Consider the following 24,220-nt stretch of genomic DNA (forward strand, 5'->3'; position numbering starts at 1 on the left):
TGAAGTTGACTTTTGACCATTTGGATATATAATGTCATCACTTCATCATTTTAACCTATTAGACATTTGTGTTAAATCGTGCTATAATTAGCAAATGAACTCTTCAGTTATGGCCAAAAATGTGTTCTGTTAGGTCACAAAAATGTTTTGAAAGTGGAACCAAATTTGAAGTCATAGACCTGGAGACAATTTCTAAAAAGCAGCCTCTACTTGCATGTGTCTCTCTTGTTTTGTCTCTCCCTCCATCCGTCTCCTTCACCTTCACCTGTCCCCCACTCTTCCTCCTCGTCAGCTCCTAGCATCAAGTGGTATCAGGTATCAGGACTTTCTAAGCTTAGGGTGCAACATCAGCGGTGTTTCCTCTCAGTCTATTGTCCCTGACTAAAGGGACACATGAATATTGGAGGAGGGGAGGCAATAAAAGTGGGCACATGTGCAGAGGCACAAATGAATGAATCCATTTAGCTGCCTACAACATTAAGCACAAGAACAGCCAGAAGCACAGATTAAATCCTTCCTATATACATAACCATATAAAAAGAGACAAACTTTTTTGATTGATAGTATGATGTTTTTATTGAGGATTTATAAGAAAATGATGCATCTTAACAACACTATATGGTATTGGTAACAGAAGAACAAGCTGTGCCACTGAGCAATGACATCAACATTTCTTCAACCTAAAACACAAGTATTGCCTGGACCATTCGTAACCTCATTCTTCTACCTGACATTAAAGACAGTGATATAAAAGCTGAGCTGTGCATCCCCTGCTAATGAAAGTGTACATCACCATGTCCCTGTTTCTTTATCCTGAGATCATTTCATCACACAGACAGTAGGGGATTCATATTACAAGAATTTATCTGCCAGATTCTCTTTCTCTCTTTCTCATCACCTAATCTCATAACTCACTCTTGTCCTTTATCTCTTCCCATTAACGCTAATAAAACATTCATTGCCAGCACCTCCTGCAGCTACAGCATCGGCTACAACCCCGGGTGCTCTCACTGAGAGGGGACATATACTGTATCTCCGCACACTGTAATATACCTGCTTTGAACATTTGTCATTTTCATTTGTAGTTTATAGCTTACATTTTGGCCTTTCTTTGGAAAACCTTGTTCATTGGGGCGTTAAGGTGGAAAACCACAAACATAAAGCAAGATTCTTTCCTCTTTTACTTCTTCTATAATATGACTCTTCTCACCCCCCACCCCATCTTTTCAGTTTGCCTTTTCCCTCTCCCAATCTGCTAAAATAAGAATAAGAAGTGCCGGTATTGATGTATGTAAACAAGACAGAGAATGAATGTGTGTGCGTCTGTGTGTGCGTAAGAGGCAGCGTAAGCAAGAGGCTGGCCAAAGGTTGCTATGGGCTAAGCAGCTTAGCACTGTCTAGGTTGCATTGCGCCAGGAGATCCACAGCCAACTGTAAACCTTTTAGACAAAGGGGTAACAGCAGCAGCAACGTACTATGGGTGGTATAGACACAACTAGATCAGTAGTTTATGCTGCACTGAATGCAAAGCTAAGCAGCAATATCAGTCTTTTTTTTTTTTTTAATCTCTGCTTTGGTTTCTACCAGCTCCTGCATTTTATGGTGCCTTACAATGGTCACTAGCTAGTCACAAACTGTGTCAGTTTGCTGTGCCAAGTAGGTTAAAGACAGCTGCTTTTGGAAATGGAGTTGATGAGAGCGGTAAGACTCAACCGAAACAATAAAGTTGTGGACTGTACATCCAAAAAATAACCTGAAAGAGGGTGCTGTTGTCCATACCTTCAAGCCCCAGAACCTGTTTACCTTTTACTCTTTAATCTCACCACACTCACTCCCTTCCTTCCCCCCAGTTTCCTGCCCCCATACTGTATGTAACTCCCTTTGTTTACCTTGTCTTTTTCCTGTGTATATAGGATCTTCTACATCTCCTTTCCTGTTTCTCCACCCTTTTCCTCTCCATAGGTCTTTACTTCCACACTGACTATATCCCTCCTAACACCAGAAAGGGAGATGCCTCATTCCATAATAATCCATAATACCGTATTAGACGTGGGGGCCACAAGTGTGTGATACAGAACAGAATGACACAATATGCTATGTGTGTCAGACTGAGAGAGATAGAGTACAATCGTTTTCCTGTTCCACAGAGGGCCTCTACATCAGATAGAATATTAATAATACTGTCAACACGCCAGTTCTGCTTCTATAATTGGATTGCAGTCTTCTATATATAAATCTTCATCCTGGGTTACCATATCACAAGGTCTCTTTGGCCATAATGAAGGCTAGTAACTAGACCATTTATCTGTAACACAGGCAGGGGATTAGCTAAATGCCATGCCAGGAGATGTCACTTTTAATAGCGCTGACCTTCTCTCTCATACAGGCCTTCCATGAAACTCTAATCTCCTAGAAAAAAAAAAAAAAAAAAAAAAAGATAAAAAACAGCCATTTGATAAGAGTTACATACATTATATTCTGAAATTACGATATCAGGATGGGACTGTGGCCAATGGGTGATAATGTTGTCTAGTTTAGTCTCGGTAATGCAGCAGATTCAGTGCATCAGAAGACAGAAATAGTGAAATTGTACTTCAACAATTGTGCTGAAGTTGAGTAAAATATTCTGAAAGGTGAGTTTTTAGATATAATCTTAACATGGGGCCATGGGCTGAAGTCAATTTTGTCTAAATAAATGGTGCCAAAATGGAATAACAAAACTTTAATCAGCATGTGCTTGACTTTCTCACGAAAGTAGAAGTTGATTACACTCAGCTGGGTTGTACAAAATTGAAAATTTGCACTCTGCAGTCACTGTGGTAGTCCTGGCCAGGTCCATGACAAACATGCTGGACTCTATCTGATCCAAACCAATTTATTTTGGTTTCATCTGACCAAAGAATGTGCTGCCAATATTCATCAGGCTCCTTTCATGCAATGGATTTTTTCTTGGATGCCATCTGTAGAGGCTGACTTCATGCAATGTCCTTTGCACCAATTTCCACAGATAATCCTTGTGCCATGTAAGAGGAACTTACCCATCTGATTTTCAATGCAAGGTTGTGTAAATAGCAAATTGTACATGGCAGAAAGAAGGACAAAGGACAACCACTGTAGCTTCTGTTATTGGTAGCAAGGCTCTTCCTATCCATCAGTAGCCTCAGATGCTCTTGTATCCTCTTTCATTTTTATCATCATCTTATGTACTATGTGGCGTCATGTTGCATTAGACACAACCCAGGCCAAAACTGAGAAAGCTGTGATGTTCACAGGTTCTTTTATAACCTTGTTCATGCAGTTAGCCTTGAGTGGAAATCACAATATGTAACCAGTTGGTGCAGTGGTCAACAGCTGCACAGAGTATACAATGCAACAAAGGTACACTCAGTTTTGTTGTGATATTGACCAAGGGGGAAATCAGTTTTGTTGTATTATTACTAGTACTATATCTCTTACATGGCACAATCATTTTCAAAATCAACACCATTACACTGAATAGCAATAAAGCAGTAAAACTAAGACTTACTAACTTGAGTGTTTCTATTTTTAGTTGGACAGCAATTAGTACGGGTTAACAACTTGCTGAGGTTGATGATATTTGTGATGACAAAGATTTATATGAGTGGGACAGAGATTATCTAGTGAACAGAGACTGAAATGGACATCCTGAGGTTGTTTTATGTTGACTGATTTTCCAATGAAAAAGAGGCTGGGGTTGTTCTCAGTACCTAACAGAGGCTTGTTTGACTGATTAAATCCTGATGATAAGAGTTTTAAACAGTTCAGTGTGGTTTCCAAACAAAGGCTGGTTAATTATTCAAGTTGACAAATTTACAATAAATTCCTGATGGTGAAGCTGATGAAACTTACTGAGGTTGAGGTTACTTTTATGGCTTTTAATCTTATCGACAGCTCCACTGTAAAGCAGCTCAATACTGTCAAAGGTGCAGTCCTCCATGCACAAAGCCATCCGTCTCTGCAGTCGACCCGTTCCCGGGACACTCACACAGGAGCGGGACGGCAGAGTGGCCGCCTTGGTTCTTTCTTGAAATCGAGCCACAGCTGCAGGTTCTCCAGGTCCGGTCCAGTTTGTTTTGCACCGTCTGCTACGTAGTGACCTCAAAACTCCTCAAAGCCCGTCAAGGTTTAGGTGTATCCTCCATGTTTACATGTCCCATCTAGAAAGGACAGGCTAATATGTCACCAGCAACGCAAGATACTATTTTGATTGGCCTCCACGCACTGAGAGTGATGGTCAGTGACCGGAGCTGGTATGAATGTGTTAGGCACAGGGAAGAAAGAGAAGGAGGGCAGTGGAGGTGGAGAGAGGTGGGGCTTTGCTGGGTGGCCATCAGACCAAGAGGGCCTGGAATCTGAGATTTCTGTGCACACTGGAGCTGTCAGACACACACGCATTACGCATGTTCATGTGTCAGTATAGGTTTGTATGACTGGTCGTGTACATATGTGTGAGAATGTGTTATGTGCTTGTTGTGTTCTTAGTTGTGCATGTTTATATCTGTGCGAAGCAGCATGATTGTGCATGAGTACTGTACATACGCAAGCAAAGCAAATCGCTTTTCATCTAAGCAGGCAACGTTTTTTAAGACCTCAAAGGAAAAGTACTGTGTGAGTTTTTCAATCCAGGCCAGAGACAATGGCTCCTTTCATTAAAGGAAGGTGGGGGCATGGGGGGTTCAGAGAAAGACAGACACAGAGAGAGGGAGAGAAAGGGGGAGAATCAGCCGCTTCACATTGGCCTCACATTGTTCCCATTCACCACAGTATTTGCCACAACACTAGTTGACTTGAACAGAAGGGAAGGTTGAGCTTTGTGGCCTGCTGCCAATCTGCAGATGTTAATACGCCATTCAAGACACTGACCAAGGACAAAGAGAAGGGGAAGACAAGGTATAAAAAACAATATAAACCCAGCTCTGACAAGTGGAGAGTTTGAGGAAGGCTTTATCTATCCCCTATTCTACACAGACAACATTATTACAATATTATTATTTTCAGTGGTGAGGCATCATCTTTCATTTTCACCTTTGCCTTTGAAATGAAACCTGTTGCATATTTTCAACAACAGCAGATCACATTTTAACTGTTCATACTGCCCTCGTTCTGCAAGTGACTTTTCAAAACAAGTGTTTTTAAGTTATTTACAATGTCAAATTATAATAATAGTCCATAATTTATTCATTTTTTTCTGTCCAGTTTTGTATTTTGTAATTATTCTCTTGTAGTTCAGACTGTCCTTGGAGTGAACAAAGAGCAAGTACTGTAATTTATCTTCCTTTTGTCTTGTATCTTTTTAAAATTCTTTCCTCTCAGTGGCTTCCTTCCACTCTGGCCCTGATATCTCTGGGTGACCTAGATTTCACTCACTTGTTTCACTTTTCCCCCACTACAACATTATGTTGACTTCATGGCTCAATCTCAAACTTCACAGGCTCCCTGCCACATCAAAACAACACGCTTTCTTTCTTGTGCCTTGTGTCTTCACTGACCTCTTGTTCACATTGTCCGGAGCCAGACTCCTTGACAGGCGGTGTGTGGGGAGTAACAGTATGTCTGTCTTCTCTCTCTCTCTTATGTTACTGTCTGTTGTGCATGCTCAAATATTTATAATGGAAGATGAAATAAACATGCAATAAATAATCTAGACAAACAAGTTCCATAATCCAATGTTGTGTCAGCAGGGAGGATAGCATTTGCTTGTTTGGAGAACAGTAATCACATCATAGATTTCATTACATCACAGTCATCTGGTCAAAGGCTCTGCAGCCTCCACCAAGCACTGGGAACCAAGTGGTTTCAGGGAAACAGTAAGAAAAACAAACAAGGGTCTTGATACTGACTTGAGGGATTTGACTACTCCTTTAATCCAGTGACAGTGAACATATACAAGTTCAGTGTCTTACTTAAAAACACAGACAGAGCATTTACAGTTCAGTATGTTGTGGGCATGCTGCCTGGTCAAAACACTGAGCCTGTGATTTTTCACTGAGAACTTAGTCTCTCTACCCACATGGCCACCTGTTGCATTCTCACACGCTCTGCTACAGCTACTGAATGATGACTAAAAACTACTGTATTCGAACTCATGACAGTACAATAAAAATAAAGAACTATAACATGGACTTAAGTGCATTGAGAGAAACTAAACTCAAAATAATGTTATCTTCACTAATACAGAGGTTTCATGAACTACAGGCACATTCCACACATCATTTTTCTTAACTAGAATTACTACCTTGTGGCTGTACGCCTCCACCAACCAGTGGCAGTTTACATCCATGTCTGTCTAGACTTGTACAACATATGTAGTGAAGACTTTGACGGAATTCAATAAATGGTATGTGTGTTTTATGTCATAATTAGTGTATGAAATCATGAGCTATGGCCAAAGACGTGTTCTATGAGTCAAAATGAGACCTTGACATTTAACCTATGGCCACCAAAATCTAAAAACTTCATCCATGAGTCCAAGTGGAAATGAAACTAAATTTCTGTCATTTCCTGAGATATCACATTCACGAGAATGGGACGGACAGATGGATGGACAGCCCTAACACTCTGGCCACTCCAGCCTACGGTCACAGCTGCTGCCGGCAGAGGCATAACAAACTCAAATATCCAATTACATTAACCTTTGCTACTGAACTGTCAGGACCCATTCTGCCTCGACGACTTCATTTCCTGTAGAACAGAGCTCACCTATGACAGTAGAGAAGTTCCTTAGCAAGCACTGAGCAAGATTTCTTCATTATCATGCAGCATGTACTGTGGCTGCCAATTTAGAAAAAGAATGAATCATCATCATCATCATCATCAGAGTACAAGTATGAGTAATAAGGTTTGTGTCAAACAGAATACTCCATCACTTGCGTAATTAGCTCCATGAATACAAAACTAAGGTTTTCAATTACTGAAATCCATTTCTTTTATATTTTACTTTTATCCTATACAATCCTGTACGATCCCAATGAATGCTGGGCTGTGAGGTGCTAGATTATTCTGAGCTTAATTGTAATTGTTTAAATATCTTACCTGCCATCTTTTTTTTTCTGTCACTACAATAAACAATTAAACAATTACAATTAGGTAAGTAAATAGTATGTGAATAAACCAAATACTACAGTAAACTATTTTAGTCATTTTAAGCCTGTCTCCCCCTGAGAAACCACAAGTATCCCCTCAGGTGCAGACGTCTCCCAGAAGACCTCCACCACAGACCACCACTTCCAGAGGGTCCCAAGAGGTTGTAGGTTGTGTCTCCCCACAGACACAACCTACAACATCCCAGCAGAGACCGCAGAGGAGGGGAAGACAGCCATCTCCCCCATCTTCCAGCAAACAGTCACCACACTTGTCATGCAGAAAGTGCATAATGTGCAAAGGCAAGCTGGGTGCCCCTGTGTGTGATTCTGGACAGTGACTGCCATGATTCATATCATGTTTAGGGATATGCATTTGCAGAAAAATGCACAAAAGAATGGGCATAACTCATTAAGACAAGAGGTTTTTGTTGTGATATTACAGTTTGCAGTAATGGGCTAATATCTCCTGTTATAGTATACTGTATAGAAATTTTTATTGAGACATACATACTATTAGCTGATTGTGCTGATTCTGGGACGTGTAAAACTTGATACTATGAAAAATGACTTCTTTATGAGGCCAAACCCAAAGGTATGCTAAAATGGAAAGTTATTAATGTCGGTATAATGAACACCTTAATAGGCTTGCTCTGTTCTGTTTTGTTTTTTTTACTACACTCTCATCCAACTCTGTTAAATATAATGATTTAAAAGCAGCTATTAGCAATGTAACTTGCAATTTCTACGTAGTTTTGGGGGTTTAGTTTATATTCTATTGCAGATAACTAACAAATACAGTCAAGGTTGCATTATAGCAAGATATTTCCAAGGCTGCTAAAATTCAGGTTGACAGCAGAAACTTTTTTTTTTTTACATTTTAAAACATTTGAGTAAATATCAGATTTGGGTACCAGCTGTACAAAATCAAAGGCCTAAGAAGAGATATACATTTCTTCATACTATCCATTGACTCAGCTGTAACACTGCAATACTGTGTGTTGCAATTGAGAGTGTCTGAAAACTTAGCAAGTGAGCAGAGAGATCTAAACTTCAGCCCAACTTAAAGCCATAGTCCACCCACACAGGCAACATAACCTGAGTATGTAGGTATATATCTCTGGATTCTTATTATCCATATGTTTTCTAATGTCAGTGGGGAATGGGACACTAATGTCTGTTTGATATACACCACTGGAACATATGTTTCCCAGTAACAGTTTGGTTTATAGAGTAGCAGATGGTATTGTGAAGAGCACATTGCATTACAGACCTATTGCAGTTCATCTCTGAAATCATTAGCTTTTGGTTGTGCTGCTGCAGCATTGTGCTGGTTTGTGTGTGTTAATGTGTGTGTTCCCCTGCCCAGTATGAAGTAGGACAGCAGCTAGGACACTGTATTGATCAGCCAGTCACTGTAGACCAAAGCTTGGTCTGTTCCCCCGCACTGACCTTCAAATGCACGACCTCAAACAGGATAGCCTCTCTCACCAACACATCTAGTTCTTTCGAATGTCACAGAACTAGTAACAGTAAAACCAATAGACCCCAATTAAGGCAGGGGCTGCCTATTACACAATGCAATGTGAGACTATAGAAGCACTACAAACATACCGCCAGGAAAAGGATGGATGTCAACAGAAAAAATGTCCAGTTCATCTGTGCTTCTGTATAATTATCCATTTGGCTTGTGGATGCCATAGCTACATGTGTTTGTGGGTTTGTTTTTTTTATAGCTTGCCAACATCTGTCAGCTCCAAGTACAAATAACCAAGAATAAAAAGTAGGCAAAAGAAAGAAACTAAAAGGCGACACAGGGGAAGGAAGAAAGACTAGCGCTGAACAATTAATTGAAATATTATAAGTAACTGGAGCATTGGGGAGCTCTCCAGATGTAAGTGAACATGCTCGTTTGGTACAGACCCAGGCAAAAATCACATAATAATTTTTATATCTTCTTCGGTGAAAATGAAAAGCAAAAATGACCATTCATACTAAATGACTCATACATGACTCATTTTGCAATCTGTCAAAATAATTGCAATATGACTTTTTTTTTTTTTTTTTGCATATCGTTAAGCCCTAAGAAAGACGATGACATTTAGAGATAGGGGTGAAAGAGAATCATAATAAAAGCAAGAGAGAACCAAAGGTAGACAGAGAAAGGAAGCCATGAAAGATTAGCACTTCAAGCCTGCTCATAGAATTACATGAGGTGATTTCCAGTGGTACTACCCTCACCCATTTTACCACCAGTAGGAGGGTTGGCTCAGTTCAGCTCTGTCACCCACGGGACAGATCCTAGTTGATATATCTCTCTGGTTTTACGCCCATAACTATAACAATCATAGAGCTATCACAGGGTTATCACTCAAGGAAACTGTGTTCTCAGAGTGCTTATCGTAAATCATGGTGTGCAGTATGTGCAGACTGAGAGGCACGCAGAAACACACTCAAAAACACATTCATATATTCCCACCTTGGTCATTTTAGACACACACACACACACACACACACACACACACACACACACACACACACACACACACACACACACACACACACACACACACACACACACACACACACCAGGGGTGTAGTACATTGCAGTTTAATGCTTACTTGCATAATTTACATTTCCATTATGTGTCTTCTGTGGCTGCTACTATAAATCTTGAACCTTGCAAAGCTCTGCAGCTTCGTTAAACAAAGGGTGGAGCAGCCGGTCTGCATATAATCAAGGAATGGTTGACCAAATGATTACTGACAACTTGGAATATGAAATTTGTATATTATAAATGTATATTGCCATAACTAGCTCTAGTACAGGTTGAACTGAGCTTTCATCCCAGGTTTGAATTTTAAATAGGAACCTGGTAATATTAGCATGTATTTCAGTTCCAAAATATTGATCCATCCAAGGGATGATAATGCACACCTATAGTAACATAGTCCTTCATGTGTAACCACAACTATTCTTCTGAAAAGACACACAATTGTTGAGTTTTTCCACATGTACATTTTCAATTGTTAATGCACTGAGATGTGTGTTTCTGTGATTTGAGAGAAGCACCACCCAGACAGACTATAGAGACTACACAGCACTTCACCTGGTCAAGGTAGAATGAGGTGAATATCTATATTTATGCATTCATGCATAATGATGAAAACATAAAAAAAGACTGTGTGTGCATACACACTACATAAAGAGAAGAAGAAATTGACAAGGGAATAGATGAGAGGAAGGGAATGAATGAGGGCCTGGAGAAGAGAGAGAACGGAAGAGGGAGAGAGGAAAACTAAAGGAAACACAGCAGAAGGGCGTCACAACCCCCACTTGATGTGTGTCTCGTTCTATGTGATCTCACGTCCGGAAACATGGTTACAAATTAACCAATTAAGTGCCCTAAAAATAGCATGGGTCAATCACAACAAAAGCCAAGAGAAAAGACATGGGTCAGTGTACCCACAAATACCCCCCCAGCCCCCCACACACACAGAACACATACACATACGTGCACACACGCACACACACACATCATCCGGAATGGAAAAATATACTACTTAAGTAGGGTGTTTGTTTTAGTATACAGCGTGGGCCCCAGCTTTATTTTAGACAGCAGAGAGAAAGACGTCAGAGAGAGAGAATACGCCTACACTTAGTTCACTCTGAGTGTGCAAGAAATCCAAGAAGCCCAATTCATTTCTTGGGTTAAATGCTGATACACCATTAGATAAGTGAGCACAAAAGCAACACACACTTCCGAGGTTTGAAATGATGAATCACTGTCCTTTCCCTGTGGAATTGCATGTTTGTAAAACCCTAAGAGACGAATACATCTTCTTTTCTCCACAGTGAAGGAAACTGTACAATGAACTATAAACTGAAATTAGTCCTGGGGAGATGACAAGTGTTAAAAAGTGGAAGTCCTCCATATCTTAGGTGTTGAGTGGAAGATCTCATCGAGCAAATTCAAATTGACAAGAGAGTTAAAAAACAGTGACCTTTCAATTACAAAACTTCCTCTATATGAACCAAGAGTGATTTAGAGTTCTCTGTCTTGGTTTCTTTGACCGACAGTCCTAAATTTAAAAAAATAAATGAATAATCTACTGCTACTACTGCTGCTGCTTCATAATAACTGTTCAGAGGGTGGCTTTTATTGAGCTGTTAGCTGAAGAGCTACAGGCTGCACACATCTAACTTCTGAGCAACGTAACCAACTTTGCTGCACCCTGCTGTGGCGTGGAAAACTATTCCTACCACGTGCAGCATGAAATCAGATGGTGGTTGCTAATGGCATGATGGAAAAAGGACAATTATTGACTGACATCTTTATGAAAACAAGTCTGTTTGGCGGTATTGCAAACAAATACACCAGCTGCTCTTCTGCTGTATTTCAAACACTTTTCTCTCAGTCTGACTGAAAGTAAACACAGAAACTTTTACGAGTCATTTCACTTTGACGATTGACCGTATTTATCTGAACCGGAGTACAGATGACAGATGAGGAGCTAAATCAAATGGAAGAGGAGAGATGAAGGATGGAAGAAGAGACAAAAAGACAACAGGACCATCCCAAAGGCAATACACCTCGGGAAACTGGTGGTTTTCCTGCAGTAAACTTTTAGAAAATGGAACTTGTTGATTCAAGACTTCAGAAATTGATGTCTCCAGCAGTGTAACAAGAACTTACTTTGCGACACTTGTCAACATTGTCGTCCTGGAGACATTTATTTTACCTCCGCAAAATCAGCTGAAGAAAGGATAGAGGCTGGCCCACTAGCAATCAACACAAGCATCTGGTTATATTCTTAGACCCACTGTGAGCTGTTGCGTTTAATAAAAAGAATGTGACATTTCAGAGCAGCATTATGCAGGGTGATTAGGTCAGCTGGCAAGTTGCCCTGAATGTAGATCCTTAAAAGATAGCATAATGGCTGTTCTAGGCGGCTTTTCTCTGTTTCCTTTCGGTCATACTCAGAGTTCACCCTGGTTGCCGGGTTGCAAGTCCTCGTTTCACCAAATCTTTACAAGGAGGTGGCAAGGTTAGCTCAACAGGCTGAAATAAACCAGCCTGTAGCTAGCAATGTCTTTAAGTCGGACACTGCATTTTTGGTGTAGCATGGTAAATCAGTTAACATTAGCTCAGCATCCTCTCAATGAGCAAACTATATCTATGTCAAACTGTCTTTCCTCAATATGGTATGTTGTTTTCCTATATTACCAGAAAAGCCATTACACAACCCATAAACTCGTTACATCCTGCTACAAGAAATCTTTTGTTTCACCCTACTAATCTCATTAGCTTTAACTAATGACAAACTGTACATAAGCATTTAAGACTGTGTCAACAAATAACTGAGAACATGATGAATGCACACTTATGTAGGTCTTTCTGTAGCAGGCTATACTTTACGAGGAATCACGCGCTCGGCAGTCGCCATGTCTTGTACAATGACAACATAAAGCACAAAGTGCATAAAGGAAAAAATAAAGTGCAAAGGAAAATAATAGAAATAGAATACACAATGACTAGAGTGCAAGGCAGAGAGCTCAGGACTCCATTAGGTGGTAATGGATTTTCATGCTTCAGTGTTCCTCGAAGTACGATTGCACAAGGCAGAGAGCGGATAGGAGATTGAGAGGCATGAGAGAAATGGATAACCAGAGAATGAGATGGTCAGGGTGAAGCAGCAGGCGGCTACAAGAAATCAGGGGGAATAAAACACACAAAGCTCCTGAAATAATGTCAGAAGAAAAACAACATTACCTAGAGGTACCACTACCCTTTCCCATTCAACAACAGAAGACGATATGTATGAATGTTCATCCCCTTACAAAATGCCAAATGGCTGCCATCTTAGGTAAAGCTAAGATGACATTTCTGTTTGTTACTCTTTGAGCTCATGAAACTGTCACAGCTGCTTTACCCGATTTGTGTGCAAACACGTGTGATTGTCAGATATTACAAGAACCTCAGAATACTGCCGAGTCTGACGGAGAGAAGACAAAAAGGAAAAAGCAAAATAAATCAAAAGCATGAGTAAAGAAGCTAAGAGGATAAATGAGCAAGAAGAGAGCAGAGACTGATCCAGAAATGAAGAAGAGGGAATGGCGGGCAGAATCTGAAAGAGCAGCCCAGCAGGATGGAGAAAAAAAGGCAAAGAGAGCTCTAGAGGAATTTCTTTAAAAGGAAAGAAAGAAAGGAGGACGCAAGGAAAGGGCAAAACGGAAGGAAGGAAGGAAGGAAGGTCTCATCTAGCTGTGCTCCTGACAATGTGACAATGAATCCAGCCCTTTTAGCTCAGGCACTGGTATTATGAGAGGACATAGCCTGAGGTATTCTCTTTCACACACACACTCTCTCTCCCTGTCTCTCAATCTCTCTCTAATAGACATGCACAGTTGAAAGGGGAAGGGGGGGGCGACTTCACAGTCCATTACACACCACGGGCCTGTCAACGTGCTGCAACGGCACAGGACAAGCAGTACCCCTCATTGGATACCAAGTTAGACAAGCCTGGAAATGTGTGTGAGTTGGGTGGGTGGGCCTGGGATAAGCATCGTACGGTTTGTTTCACATCAGGATGTTTCCCCTCGTTTCTCCCTGCCTCTGCATCACCCTCATTCAACTGCATTCAACTCCTACACGAGCCCTACTTTTCAGATGTATACAGATAATCCATTGCATCTGCAACCCTCCATTTATCTCTGTCATCAGTGATACAGTAATATTACTTTTGACGATAGTGAATAGGGCTGTGACAATAACAGCATAACCACAATGCCGTGGTCATGCAACGCCTAACACGGGGGTTGAGGTGGGGGCAAGCTCTCATTGCACGCAGGCACACAGAGAGGGCCGGTGAAGAGACAGACAGGGCCGGTAAAAACTTTATGGATTTTCTGACGGTCCATCGGCAGGATTTCTTCCGGTGGCCAGTTCGACCATGACAGACGGGTCTGTGGTCAATGTGTTTGTGTGTGTGTGTGTTGGGCTGCATGCAGCTCTACGATGAAGCAAAAGCGCAAAAACACTGTTTTAGAGAACTTCTATGTTATTATGAGAAGTGTAAAAGTATTTCTACACACACTGTGAGGTTACTAACAACAACTCTTACCCTATGGTTAATTAGATTTGGAGCTTGACATTGGGTTCCTTTCAGTAAACCATGTGTCTGGTGTTATAATATGTTGCCTTCACCTTGAGTTATGTTAATATGCTGCTATTAACTTCCCTGGTGACACTCTATATTATCAGGATATGCATGATACAAACAAATGAATAAATTAATTAATAACAGAAAGGTTTGTGGGGTAATTGAGGATGCACTGCTGTTTCATGGATGCATCACCTCACTGTGAGTCCCTCTGGTGTAGCATGGTAAATTGATGAACATTAGCTCAGCAGCTGCTTGCCTCCATTACGCTTCAGGGTTGCTAAAATACAGTCATCAAAACAGGATGTTACAGTCATTATAGCCCATCCTAAATATCAGGTAACATAGTTACCTCAAGTCAGTCCAACTTTGTGTGTTGACTCCTAATGATCCTAAATTTTAAAAGGTAAGACAGGATAAAACCCTCAAATTTTAGCATTTCATTGAAATTAATAGCAAACATTATATGAAGCACTGAAACAGAGTACTGCTTACAGGTACAACTGGGTATTATTTTAGCTTTTCAGCTGAGTTGGGCAAAACATTTTTGCGGTTTCATGTAGTGAACCCGTCAAGGTTGTCATTAACTGCTTATTTGTTATAATCAAGTTGCACACAGCAACCAAGAGCAATGCACAAAACCAACCTGCTGCCAGGCTGAAACCACAAAGAAGACTGATATCACAACATGCTTAAAGTTAGATACACATCAATAAGTGTCAACATGCGGAGGATAGATTTTCATATCCATTACAACCGAGTTGAACAAGACCCTCATCAAAGAGGCACTGAAGATAAGAAACTGTAGCAAGAAGCAGCATCTCCACAACACAAAGTCACCACTGCAAAACATTGCAACTCATACTTTCTCCTTATTCTGTTGCTTTCTTGCTCACCACCTACATATTGTGTTTAACCAGGGCTTTTCTCTGGGAACTAACAAGTGGGATTCTAGGTAAAGATGAAGGTAAACTGAGACATCACAACAGTAAATTGCAACTCTGAACACTGAACATCATAGACTGATGATAACCTCTTACTGAAAGGCTTAACATGTACCAGTGGGCTTCCAGCAAATGTTTGTTGATATACCAAACAGGCAGCCCCTAGACAATCAAGTAACCCTCCATTGTAGCAACAGAGCACTACAATGTCTGTTTGTCTGGTGTTATCTTTGTGTGTGTGTGTGTGTGTGTGTGTGTATACTCACTGAGGAAATGTTTCTCCAGTAAGGCAATTTCCAGGTGACCTTTGACTTCATTGAGTCGGTCTGACTCCGACCTCTGGAACTCCTGGATGGCCGCAGCCATGGTGGGAGACCCTGAACCTGCCTGCGCGCACACACACACACACACACACACACACACACACACACACACACACTTATACCGCTATCCAACGCACACGCACACCACACACAAATGTAATTCATTAGGTCCATACACACCAATAACACACACCACACCAAACATTTGCGTTCACAAACAGAGAAAACAAAAGAAAGACATGTTTGGTTTTAGAATAACAAGTACAGTACTTGTATGTAATGCATACAAGAGAACACAAGCAGTAATATCCCATAATACACACACACACATATACACAAGCATGGCACCATGACTCACGGTAATGTTTCCTCTCTCGATTTAAGTCCAGCAGGAGTGAGATAGGAGGAGGGAGGCGAAAAAGAGGATATTCCCCCTCTTCTCACTACGGCAACACTGATGACTCACACACCTCTGACTAAGGGGTTTAACCCTGACACACAGATACACACACAACTAGCAACACAACATGTGTGGAGGTGGTCAGAGTGAATGACAGTGATTGAGAAATGATGACTGTGTGAGAGAAGAGAGGAATGAGGGAGAGTGTGAGGAATTAGGGGTGAGTAGATGATGGAGGGAGAGGAAAGGAGAGTGCGAGAGGAGAGGAGAGATGGCTGTGCTCGCAGGATGATGAGCACTGCAGGTTGAGCCTCACTGTTCAACTACAGCTAGGGTCCTTTAAGAGACTCATACACACACACGGCTGCAGCAGCTTCTCCCCGACAGCAACCAGCGTGTGTGTGTGTGCATAGACACACTGCAATGTCTCTAGCTGATGTGCTCTCTGCAAAAGCGAGAGCAAACAAGGGAGGGAGAGAGAGAGAGAGAGAGAGAGAGAGAGAGAGATAGAGAGACAGAGAGAGAGAGAGCACAAAACTGACAGTGACCTGAAAAAAATGTGCTTTGGGAAAGAACCAAAACGTAACAAGAGAGGCGGGTGGGGAGACACAGAGACACAGAGATGGAGAGAGTGTCCCTGAATAAAGAAGCACTTCAAAGAAAACAAATGAGAGCCTCTTCTGGAAGTGTGTCGTGGAGAAGAAAAAGGATGTTGACTCAGGTTTTGAGAATTAAATGGAGACAGGAGGATAAATGAGAGAAAGAAAGTAAAAGAGGTAAAAAAAAAAAAAAAAAAGACAAAGACAAGGAGGACGTGGAGGAGGGATCGGACGGCGGGAGTGAAAAGAATATTTGCTGCATTACGAGCAATCAGCGACAAGGCTCTTTGGTCTGGATTGTGACAGCTTTGTTTTTTTCTTATCGCTAATGGTTGCTACATAACGTAGGAACACCTTCATGTGTTCGTTACAGTCATCAAGTCTTAGTCAGAGGCTCCTGGTCATCAAAAGTAGGTCAAGCCCTGACGTCACCCTGGACGATTATCGGCCGATTAATTATTGTGTTCCCCCTCTCCCTCTTTCGTGGCTGTGGCTGATGTGAGCAGAGGAATCCACTGTAAAACTCCATTATCTTTTCCATGATTATTTTCACACTGTATGCAGTTTTTTTTTTTAATTTCTTATAACCATAAAATGTATGCAAAAATGAATACACATGAAAATCACCTTTTAATGAGATTCTTTAAAAAGCGTCAGTGCTGTGAGATTAATAGCTACTGCACTGTGCTTCACACCCACCATCAGCCTTCAGTCATTTCATACTGAAGATGCACATGAGGAAACTGAGAAGAATTTATTCAGAACATCAGAATCATTTTCTGTCTTGTGGAACAGAGGTGAACAGATGTTGCTAAACGCATTTTCTGAAACAAATAAGCCACAATCCACAACTCTAGGTGAACTGCAATCAATCACTTACCACAAAAGAAACAAAGAAAACACAATATTAGCTACATATTCATGTGTAAGAAACAAAACAAAGTCAAGACTGTTTATCATTTAACTTTAACTTTACTACTGAAGCTCTTCTTTGTCTGAAAGATTCTTCTCAGTCTCTCAGACTTAAATTCCCTTCGACTATCCTCACAGCCTTTCCAGCCCTCTTGGCTTGTCTAGTTGAGGCACAACTCTGTACACAGCTCTGCATCTCTCTTCTTCAGGTCAGCAATTTGCTGCTCCAGGTCTAATATGAAGCTTTCATCCTGTCATTATTCTTTTGTGCTTCTCTTCAATGAGCTTGATGAACTCAGTCTGGTTTTTCTGTGTTTTTCTGTACTTCTGACTGATCTCTCTAACCTCCTGCTCACGCTCGTCAGTCGTCTGCTGCACCGCTCATTTGATCCTTTACTCCATTCTTCCTCTTTGTGCTCAGATTTATGGTCAGAATTTTGAAGGTTAGTAATTTTGGGTTGTAGTTTATGTTGGCTGGTTTACAATTCCACATTTCCCGTACTCAGCCTCTAAGGACATTGTCCATGGGTTACATGGTGTTCCTCAGTACAGAACTGACACAGAAATGTTTTTTATCCTAGAGAGCAGCCACAGGGACATCAAATGCTTTTTCCATGCTCCTTGTTCTCTGGTGTGAAAAGTCGTGTGCTTTTTCAGCTTACAGCTCTCTCATGAGGTTCAGTGTGAGTCTAACAGTAGGAGGTGAAATACACAAGGTGTGATTCCAAGGCCTTGCTCTGCTCATAAACACAAATATCACAGGAGACCTGTGGCAGATTGGTGTTGTCCAGCAGGGTGCTGGTGGTACTTTTCAATCTGTGATGTCCAATAATGAACAACTAACAAAGGAATCTAGCCTACCACAGAAGATGTTTTCACACAATGAACACTGACAGACCATACCGCTGTTTGTTAATGTGTGTTTTATAAAATATGTGACTGCAAAGGTGGTACGGCTCTTCAAAAAGAACCAGTTGAGGCCATTAACAAAGTAAAAAGATCAGTGGATTTTGTGACTATACTTTGTCAGTAGAGGTGAATGATAAATGCTCTATTGATGGTAGAAAATGCTTCCAGTGTAACAGATAATGTGGTTATACTCGACTTGACAGATATGAAATTATCTGTTCTACTTTCACATTTCCTCCCCTGCCAGTGAAACCATGCACGCTCCTGTCTACCCAACCTGATTTCCTGTTAACCCTGTGATTTCTTGACTTTTTAAAATGATGCACATACAAACACAGTCTAACAAGAACTCAAGTTTGTTGCTGACAGGGGATCAGGACAACAGTTTTGTCACATCTGCACTCATAAATACAGAAAAATACAGAAAAATATAAATCACTTTATATAAAAAACAAAACAACCAAACTAAACCTGAAAAAGTTTCAGCCTACGGTACACTCGGAACTGACAGGTATCTCTTACCACAGAACAAAACTCAGATCCACCACAATGACTTAGGCAGCAGTCTTCTCGGTAAAGACAAACACAGGCCCTTCGAGCAACATCAGCAGCAAAGGTGCATTTTACAGCTTTTCATACAGTTAGCTGGCAAATTTAAATACATATCATATGTATTCTGGTTTGACTACAGCTCACATTTCAATGGCTATAATGCTGATCAGGTCATTAAGGGCAATATAATTCTGATCAATAAAACTAGGGAACCATATTAAGTTTTAATTTGTACGCAGGAGTGGAGCAGGTGTTAATGCAGCAACAGTGGAGGGTTTCTCTTTTATTTACCCAACTAACAAATGTTTATGCCCAGAGAGAAGAGAGAAGGAAACTGTGGATGAATCTACTATGCAGGTCTAAGTTTATGAGATTTTGAGATTGTTAATTACATTCATTATCAATATTAATATTATATGATTAATGCTGATAAAATGATATTCACTTTTTATGTGTGAATAGATAATGGATACAAAGGCAAAGTATGACAGATACAGTGAGGAAGCCACCTGATCAAGCAAGAAAAGTGATTAGAGGCCAGTGAGGTCGTATGCAGTCATCTGTGCAATGACTGAACACCATCTGCCTGATGACATTCTACCTATTCAGTATGGATAACACAGGCTAGTTTGTCATAAAGTCTCAGTTCATGGATTCTGCAGCCCAAGGGTACACTCTGTCCTCTTTTTGACAGATGAGGTAATGAAGGTGAGGTCTGGACCCCGGTCATGTGGTGTGATCCTGGAGACGGGAGAGACAGACATCACTGCAGTATGGGTTGGCTCCAGTGTGTCACTAGGGGCCTATGAAGGGCACTACGCAGGGACGATGAGATTTCCACCAAGCACAGGCAGCTCCTAGACATTGAATGCGACTGCATGCCTTGTGGGAGACAGTGTGCATGTGTCATGTGTGTATGTGAGTGTGTGTCCCAGCAGGGATAAGAGCTAGCTTGGTCTATTTTGGGGCTTCAGAGTGTGACTCATCAGTGCCGTGATGTGGGCGATGCCTTCCCAGTGGGCTGATAATCATGCAGGCAAACACTAGAGCACATACAGACATACAAACACCAGCTCACAGACACACTGGGAGACAGAGGAAAGCTCAAGTGCATACATGCAAAAACAGACACATGTTGCACATATCCATAGTCAGCTACTGTACATGAATGATTAAAAAAAAATAGCTCTAGAACCAATTAGAAAAAGCCACAGTTTATTTTTTTCTCATGTGGGTGCAGGGAGGCTGTTAAGGTTTAATGGTGTATTTCTCTAAGTACCACTCATTTACCATCAGGCTTTGGCCATATTTGAATGGGAAGCAGGAAAACCCACAGTTCCATCAGCTGTCTGTTTGAGGAGAAACAATGTAACAAAGGAGATAAAAATGAAAGGGAGACAGAGATTCCTGGGGCCTTCATTCAGGAAATGATACAATCAAGTGACTAATCCAGTGTTTTTTAACTCCGGTATCTCCCTATCAGTGCCCGTGCATGATGATGATGACAATGCTGGTGTTTTTAAGTCATCCACAAGGACGAAACAGCTGCAGATTTCATGAAATATGAACAGTATCCAGCGTGGGAGGAGGAAACATCAGAAAGCATGATCTGAATTTTTTTTGTCACAGTGGGAGAGTTTGTATTTTCTCAACATTTCCTCTTCATCCTGCCTTCATCTCCTCCCCTCTAGACATCTAAGTCCAGTCCTCTGAGGCTTAATTCCTGTCCTCTAGCCTCCTTTATCACTTTCCCTGCTTTAATCTTTTCTCTCCTTCCATTTTTCATTCACTTCCTGCTCTCCAATATCTGTTCATCTCACCGCTGCTTTCACTATTTCTGCTCTTGTCTGCTGCTGTTTGCCATCTCTATTCCGTGTTCCCCATTGGAAAATCTTTATCACTGTCATCTCCTCCATTTTTCTTTATCATAACAACCCCTCCATCTATCATTCTCCTCTTCAGCTCTGTGGCACAAAGTATGAGCAGAGAAAATTGGGCTTAGATAAAAAACAAAGAATCACATTTTCGCCAGAAACATTCATTAATCTTGTTAATGATGCTAAAACAACATCAGAGAGGTGAAACAGAGGCTACTGCACATTCTCCCACCCTCTTTTTTGTGTTAGCCAGGAAATGATGCTAGTGTCATGATGAGGTCAGAGAATCTTTATCAGACGGAATAATTCATGAGTACATTTAAAAAAATGTCTGCTCATCCTAGCCAGTCGAGGCTAAATGTGTATATTTACGACAAAAGCAAGATACCTGTTTACCCAGTAAAGATGATAAATACAAAGCCATATGAAGTGTGGGGGGGTGACAGACATTGATATAAATGTGTGGTTAGTACTCACAGGGTCTCGCAGGAGGTCCTCTGTTTCTCGCAGAGCTGCCCTGGGCTTCAGCTGTACGTCATCGCTACATTCGTTGTCAGAGGCGGGTGGCGACTCGGCCAGGTCCGGGAAGTCGTCTCTCGTCCTGGGGCCCCGGAAGCGGATTTTGTCCAGGCGCTTTAGCATGGTCAACACCGCACACCTGGGCTTTACCTTAACATGGCGGACGGCAACCCTGCATGGACAATAAAAAGACAATTAGTATACAGTGGCAACACAGAAAACTTATTTTATTCTGACTTTTCTAAAAACACAATATGTGGAAAAGTATTACAGTGGAAACCCTTCCCATTGCCTTACAACTGTTTTAACGCAGTTTAACCTGCAGGAGTTTCTGAGAGATTGTGTAACTGTGTAGCTGCCATGGAGGAAATTAATTCATGGCAATTGAAGATGAGTTCACAGCATGTCCCTATGTTTTTACTGCAGAAATGAACCACTTCCAAGGGCCTGAGAGAGAGACAAGCTATGCAAATGTGGGTTTCATGTTTTCTTTATGTATCATTTATATACGAGCACTCTTCTATCAGTGGTATCTCAGGGGAAACTTTCCCACTTTCAATACAGGACAAGTTTAAAAGTGTTTCCTAGCTTTAAAAAGCCTTTTTCTCGAAAACAGATGCTGAAAAAGGGAGTGTTGTCTTTTAATAAGGGGTTGTCTTATATTCAGGCCAATATAGCATCTTGTCATTCACAGACAAATCCACTGTGTTTCTTTCTATATTTGGGGTCAGAGTGGACTAACTGACCCCAAATATAAAATTATGTTAAAATATGTCAACAACAGAAAGTCAAATTGACTTCTTTGAGATTTGGGAGGGGTAGTGTTGCATAAAATGTTCCATCAACACTAATTACAGAGGTAGAGAAAATGAAAACCCATTGTATTTTACCATGTTTTAGAGCTGGGAGACTCAAAGACCCCCAAAAAACACAATGCTTAATTTCTGTATTTAACTTAAAGAAAAACATAAGATTATGATAAGTCAATAAGTATAAAGATAGTAAAACAATGTTAAGAATATTTTCAAGCTGTGAAGAGTGCCTTGGATCTTTCTTACTCCAAATACAACATTAGTTTTAAGGAAAAGATAGTTTAGGACAAAACAAAACAGACAAGCTTCTTAGAATCACCACAGCAATGTCTTGTGGTTTCAGCAAAAAAAATATCATCATCTTGTGTTGGTTGATCAGTATCAATACCCGTCATCCCCACCTTTAAAAAGGAAGGTGATAAGGAAGTGATAATTCAATATGTACATTGACTTATTTTATCAAAAGGTGTAGGTGTTACATTTTTTTTTTAGTATTTAATTTTGGAATGCATCTCAAAGCAATGTTAGCTTCCTATTCACCCTGATATCTAAAGTTGCCTGACAAGGACACCCTTATTAATTCCCTTTTTATGCCCTGAGTTAATTTTCCCAAAGGTGACATATGGCCGAACACAAGCCAACCTCTAACCTTTAATGATATTAATGCTATAACCTTGTCAGTGCTTGTGATTTGCTCTCCCCCTTCGGCCTACACAGGAAGATAGAACCACTAACCCTGTTATACCCATGACAACCACATCCTTTCACTCCTCCGCTAAAAACAGTTGAGAGCAGCAGATCTTCTGACCTCATTTATTGATTCGACTTTCATAGCAGGAGCAGTGGCAGTGGCTGGTGAGAGGTTTTGAAAAGCTTAATGGTTGTGTTTTGGTATCGAGGGCCGAGATGTAATGATGACAGATAGATCAGTGGGGCTGTTTGTGTCATCGCACACAAGAGGCACAGGAGTCAAGCTACTGCAGCGTTTCCTCTGCATTCGGCATCAGTAGCTTGACACTGCATTAAAATTTATCCCACTGATAGAAACAAAATATAGACAGGTTGTTTGACTTCATTAATGCTCACCAAAAGTAAGCCAACAGATCATGATAGGAATCGATATAGGAGCTAGTTTAAAAACGCAACAGGTGCTAAACTGTCACTGGGAAACGTATGCTAGTCTCCCCACTGCTACCAGTTCATACACGTTACCGTCTTATTAAACTCAGACTGCACCCCAAGTGTTGACCCCCTGGCCACCACGTCCATTAAAGTCTTTCTTTGAAGTGCTGACTGAATGAAAAAACAGTGGGATTCCCCTGTAGTACTCTTACTGTGCGTGGAGGTCATTCCTGATTTGACTGAGTGCAGGACGTCAAAAAAATTCTCTCAACGATCCATCATCCTTTTCAGCAGCTGAGCATGGAGCCACAGAACCTGCAGTAAATATGACTGCTTTGTTTTTTCACTGCTGTGATTTGTCATTTGGGAAGGGATTAAGTGTGGTTCTTCTTGATGTAATCCTTCATCTGTTTGACTGGATGACTAGCTGTCATGCTGCCAAGATGGTTATCGACTGATAAGCTGTTGAACAGTTTTTTCTATGAATGACTGGCAAACTGATAAGCCGAATGGTTGAGAGGCTTGTTGTCTGACTGACTGCTGGTCTAACTTTCTCACTCACTTCATTTCTAAAAAAGGCAAGAGACTGTTGACTGGTAATCCATCAGTCTAAATACCTACAGGAATGGTTTTCTCATTGACTGGGAATTCATTAAGGTGTTTAGGCTGAAGAAATTAATAAAAAGAAAGTCACTGACCCACTCACTTTCTTTTTTAGAAAAAAGTGGACATCCCCATTCCCTTGTTTCATCAATCCTCACTCCTCGCGGGACCTAGAAGTCGATCTGGTCCGCCATCACAAAGGACATTCCAGTGTTTTTATTCTGCCTCTTAAGTTATTGTCATTGATTATGATTTTTTTTAAGCAAAAATGCCAAATATTCAATGGTTCCAGCTTCTCAAATGTGGAGGGGAAACATGCATAGACTATTTGCATTTTTCAACATCACTGTGTGTGCCCTCATTAGTTGGAGAGAACATTATCTA

The 24,220-nt window shown here is 40.9% G+C and overlaps 1 protein-coding gene across 1 annotated transcript in view; it reads right to left on the reverse strand.

Annotated features, from left to right (window-relative positions):
- gramd4 (GRAM domain containing 4) overlaps positions 1-24,220 on the reverse strand; it is a 51,326-nt gene that overhangs the window by 21,685 nt on the left and 5,421 nt on the right. The window contains exons 2-3 of the mRNA XM_022749207.1: positions 21,258-21,471; positions 15,475-15,595 (exon numbers count right to left, since the gene is read on the reverse strand). Coding sequence (XP_022604928.1) covers positions 15,475-15,595; positions 21,258-21,471 — 335 coding nt within the window. The remainder of the gene's footprint in view (positions 1-15,474; positions 15,596-21,257; positions 21,472-24,220) is intronic.

The sequence above is a fragment of the Seriola dumerili genome, unplaced genomic scaffold (assembly GCF_002260705.1).
Source record: "Seriola dumerili isolate Sdu_G_001 unplaced genomic scaffold, Sdu_1.0 BDQW01000138.1, whole genome shotgun sequence".
NCBI classification, from domain to species: Eukaryota; Metazoa; Chordata; class Actinopteri; order Carangiformes; family Carangidae; genus Seriola; species Seriola dumerili.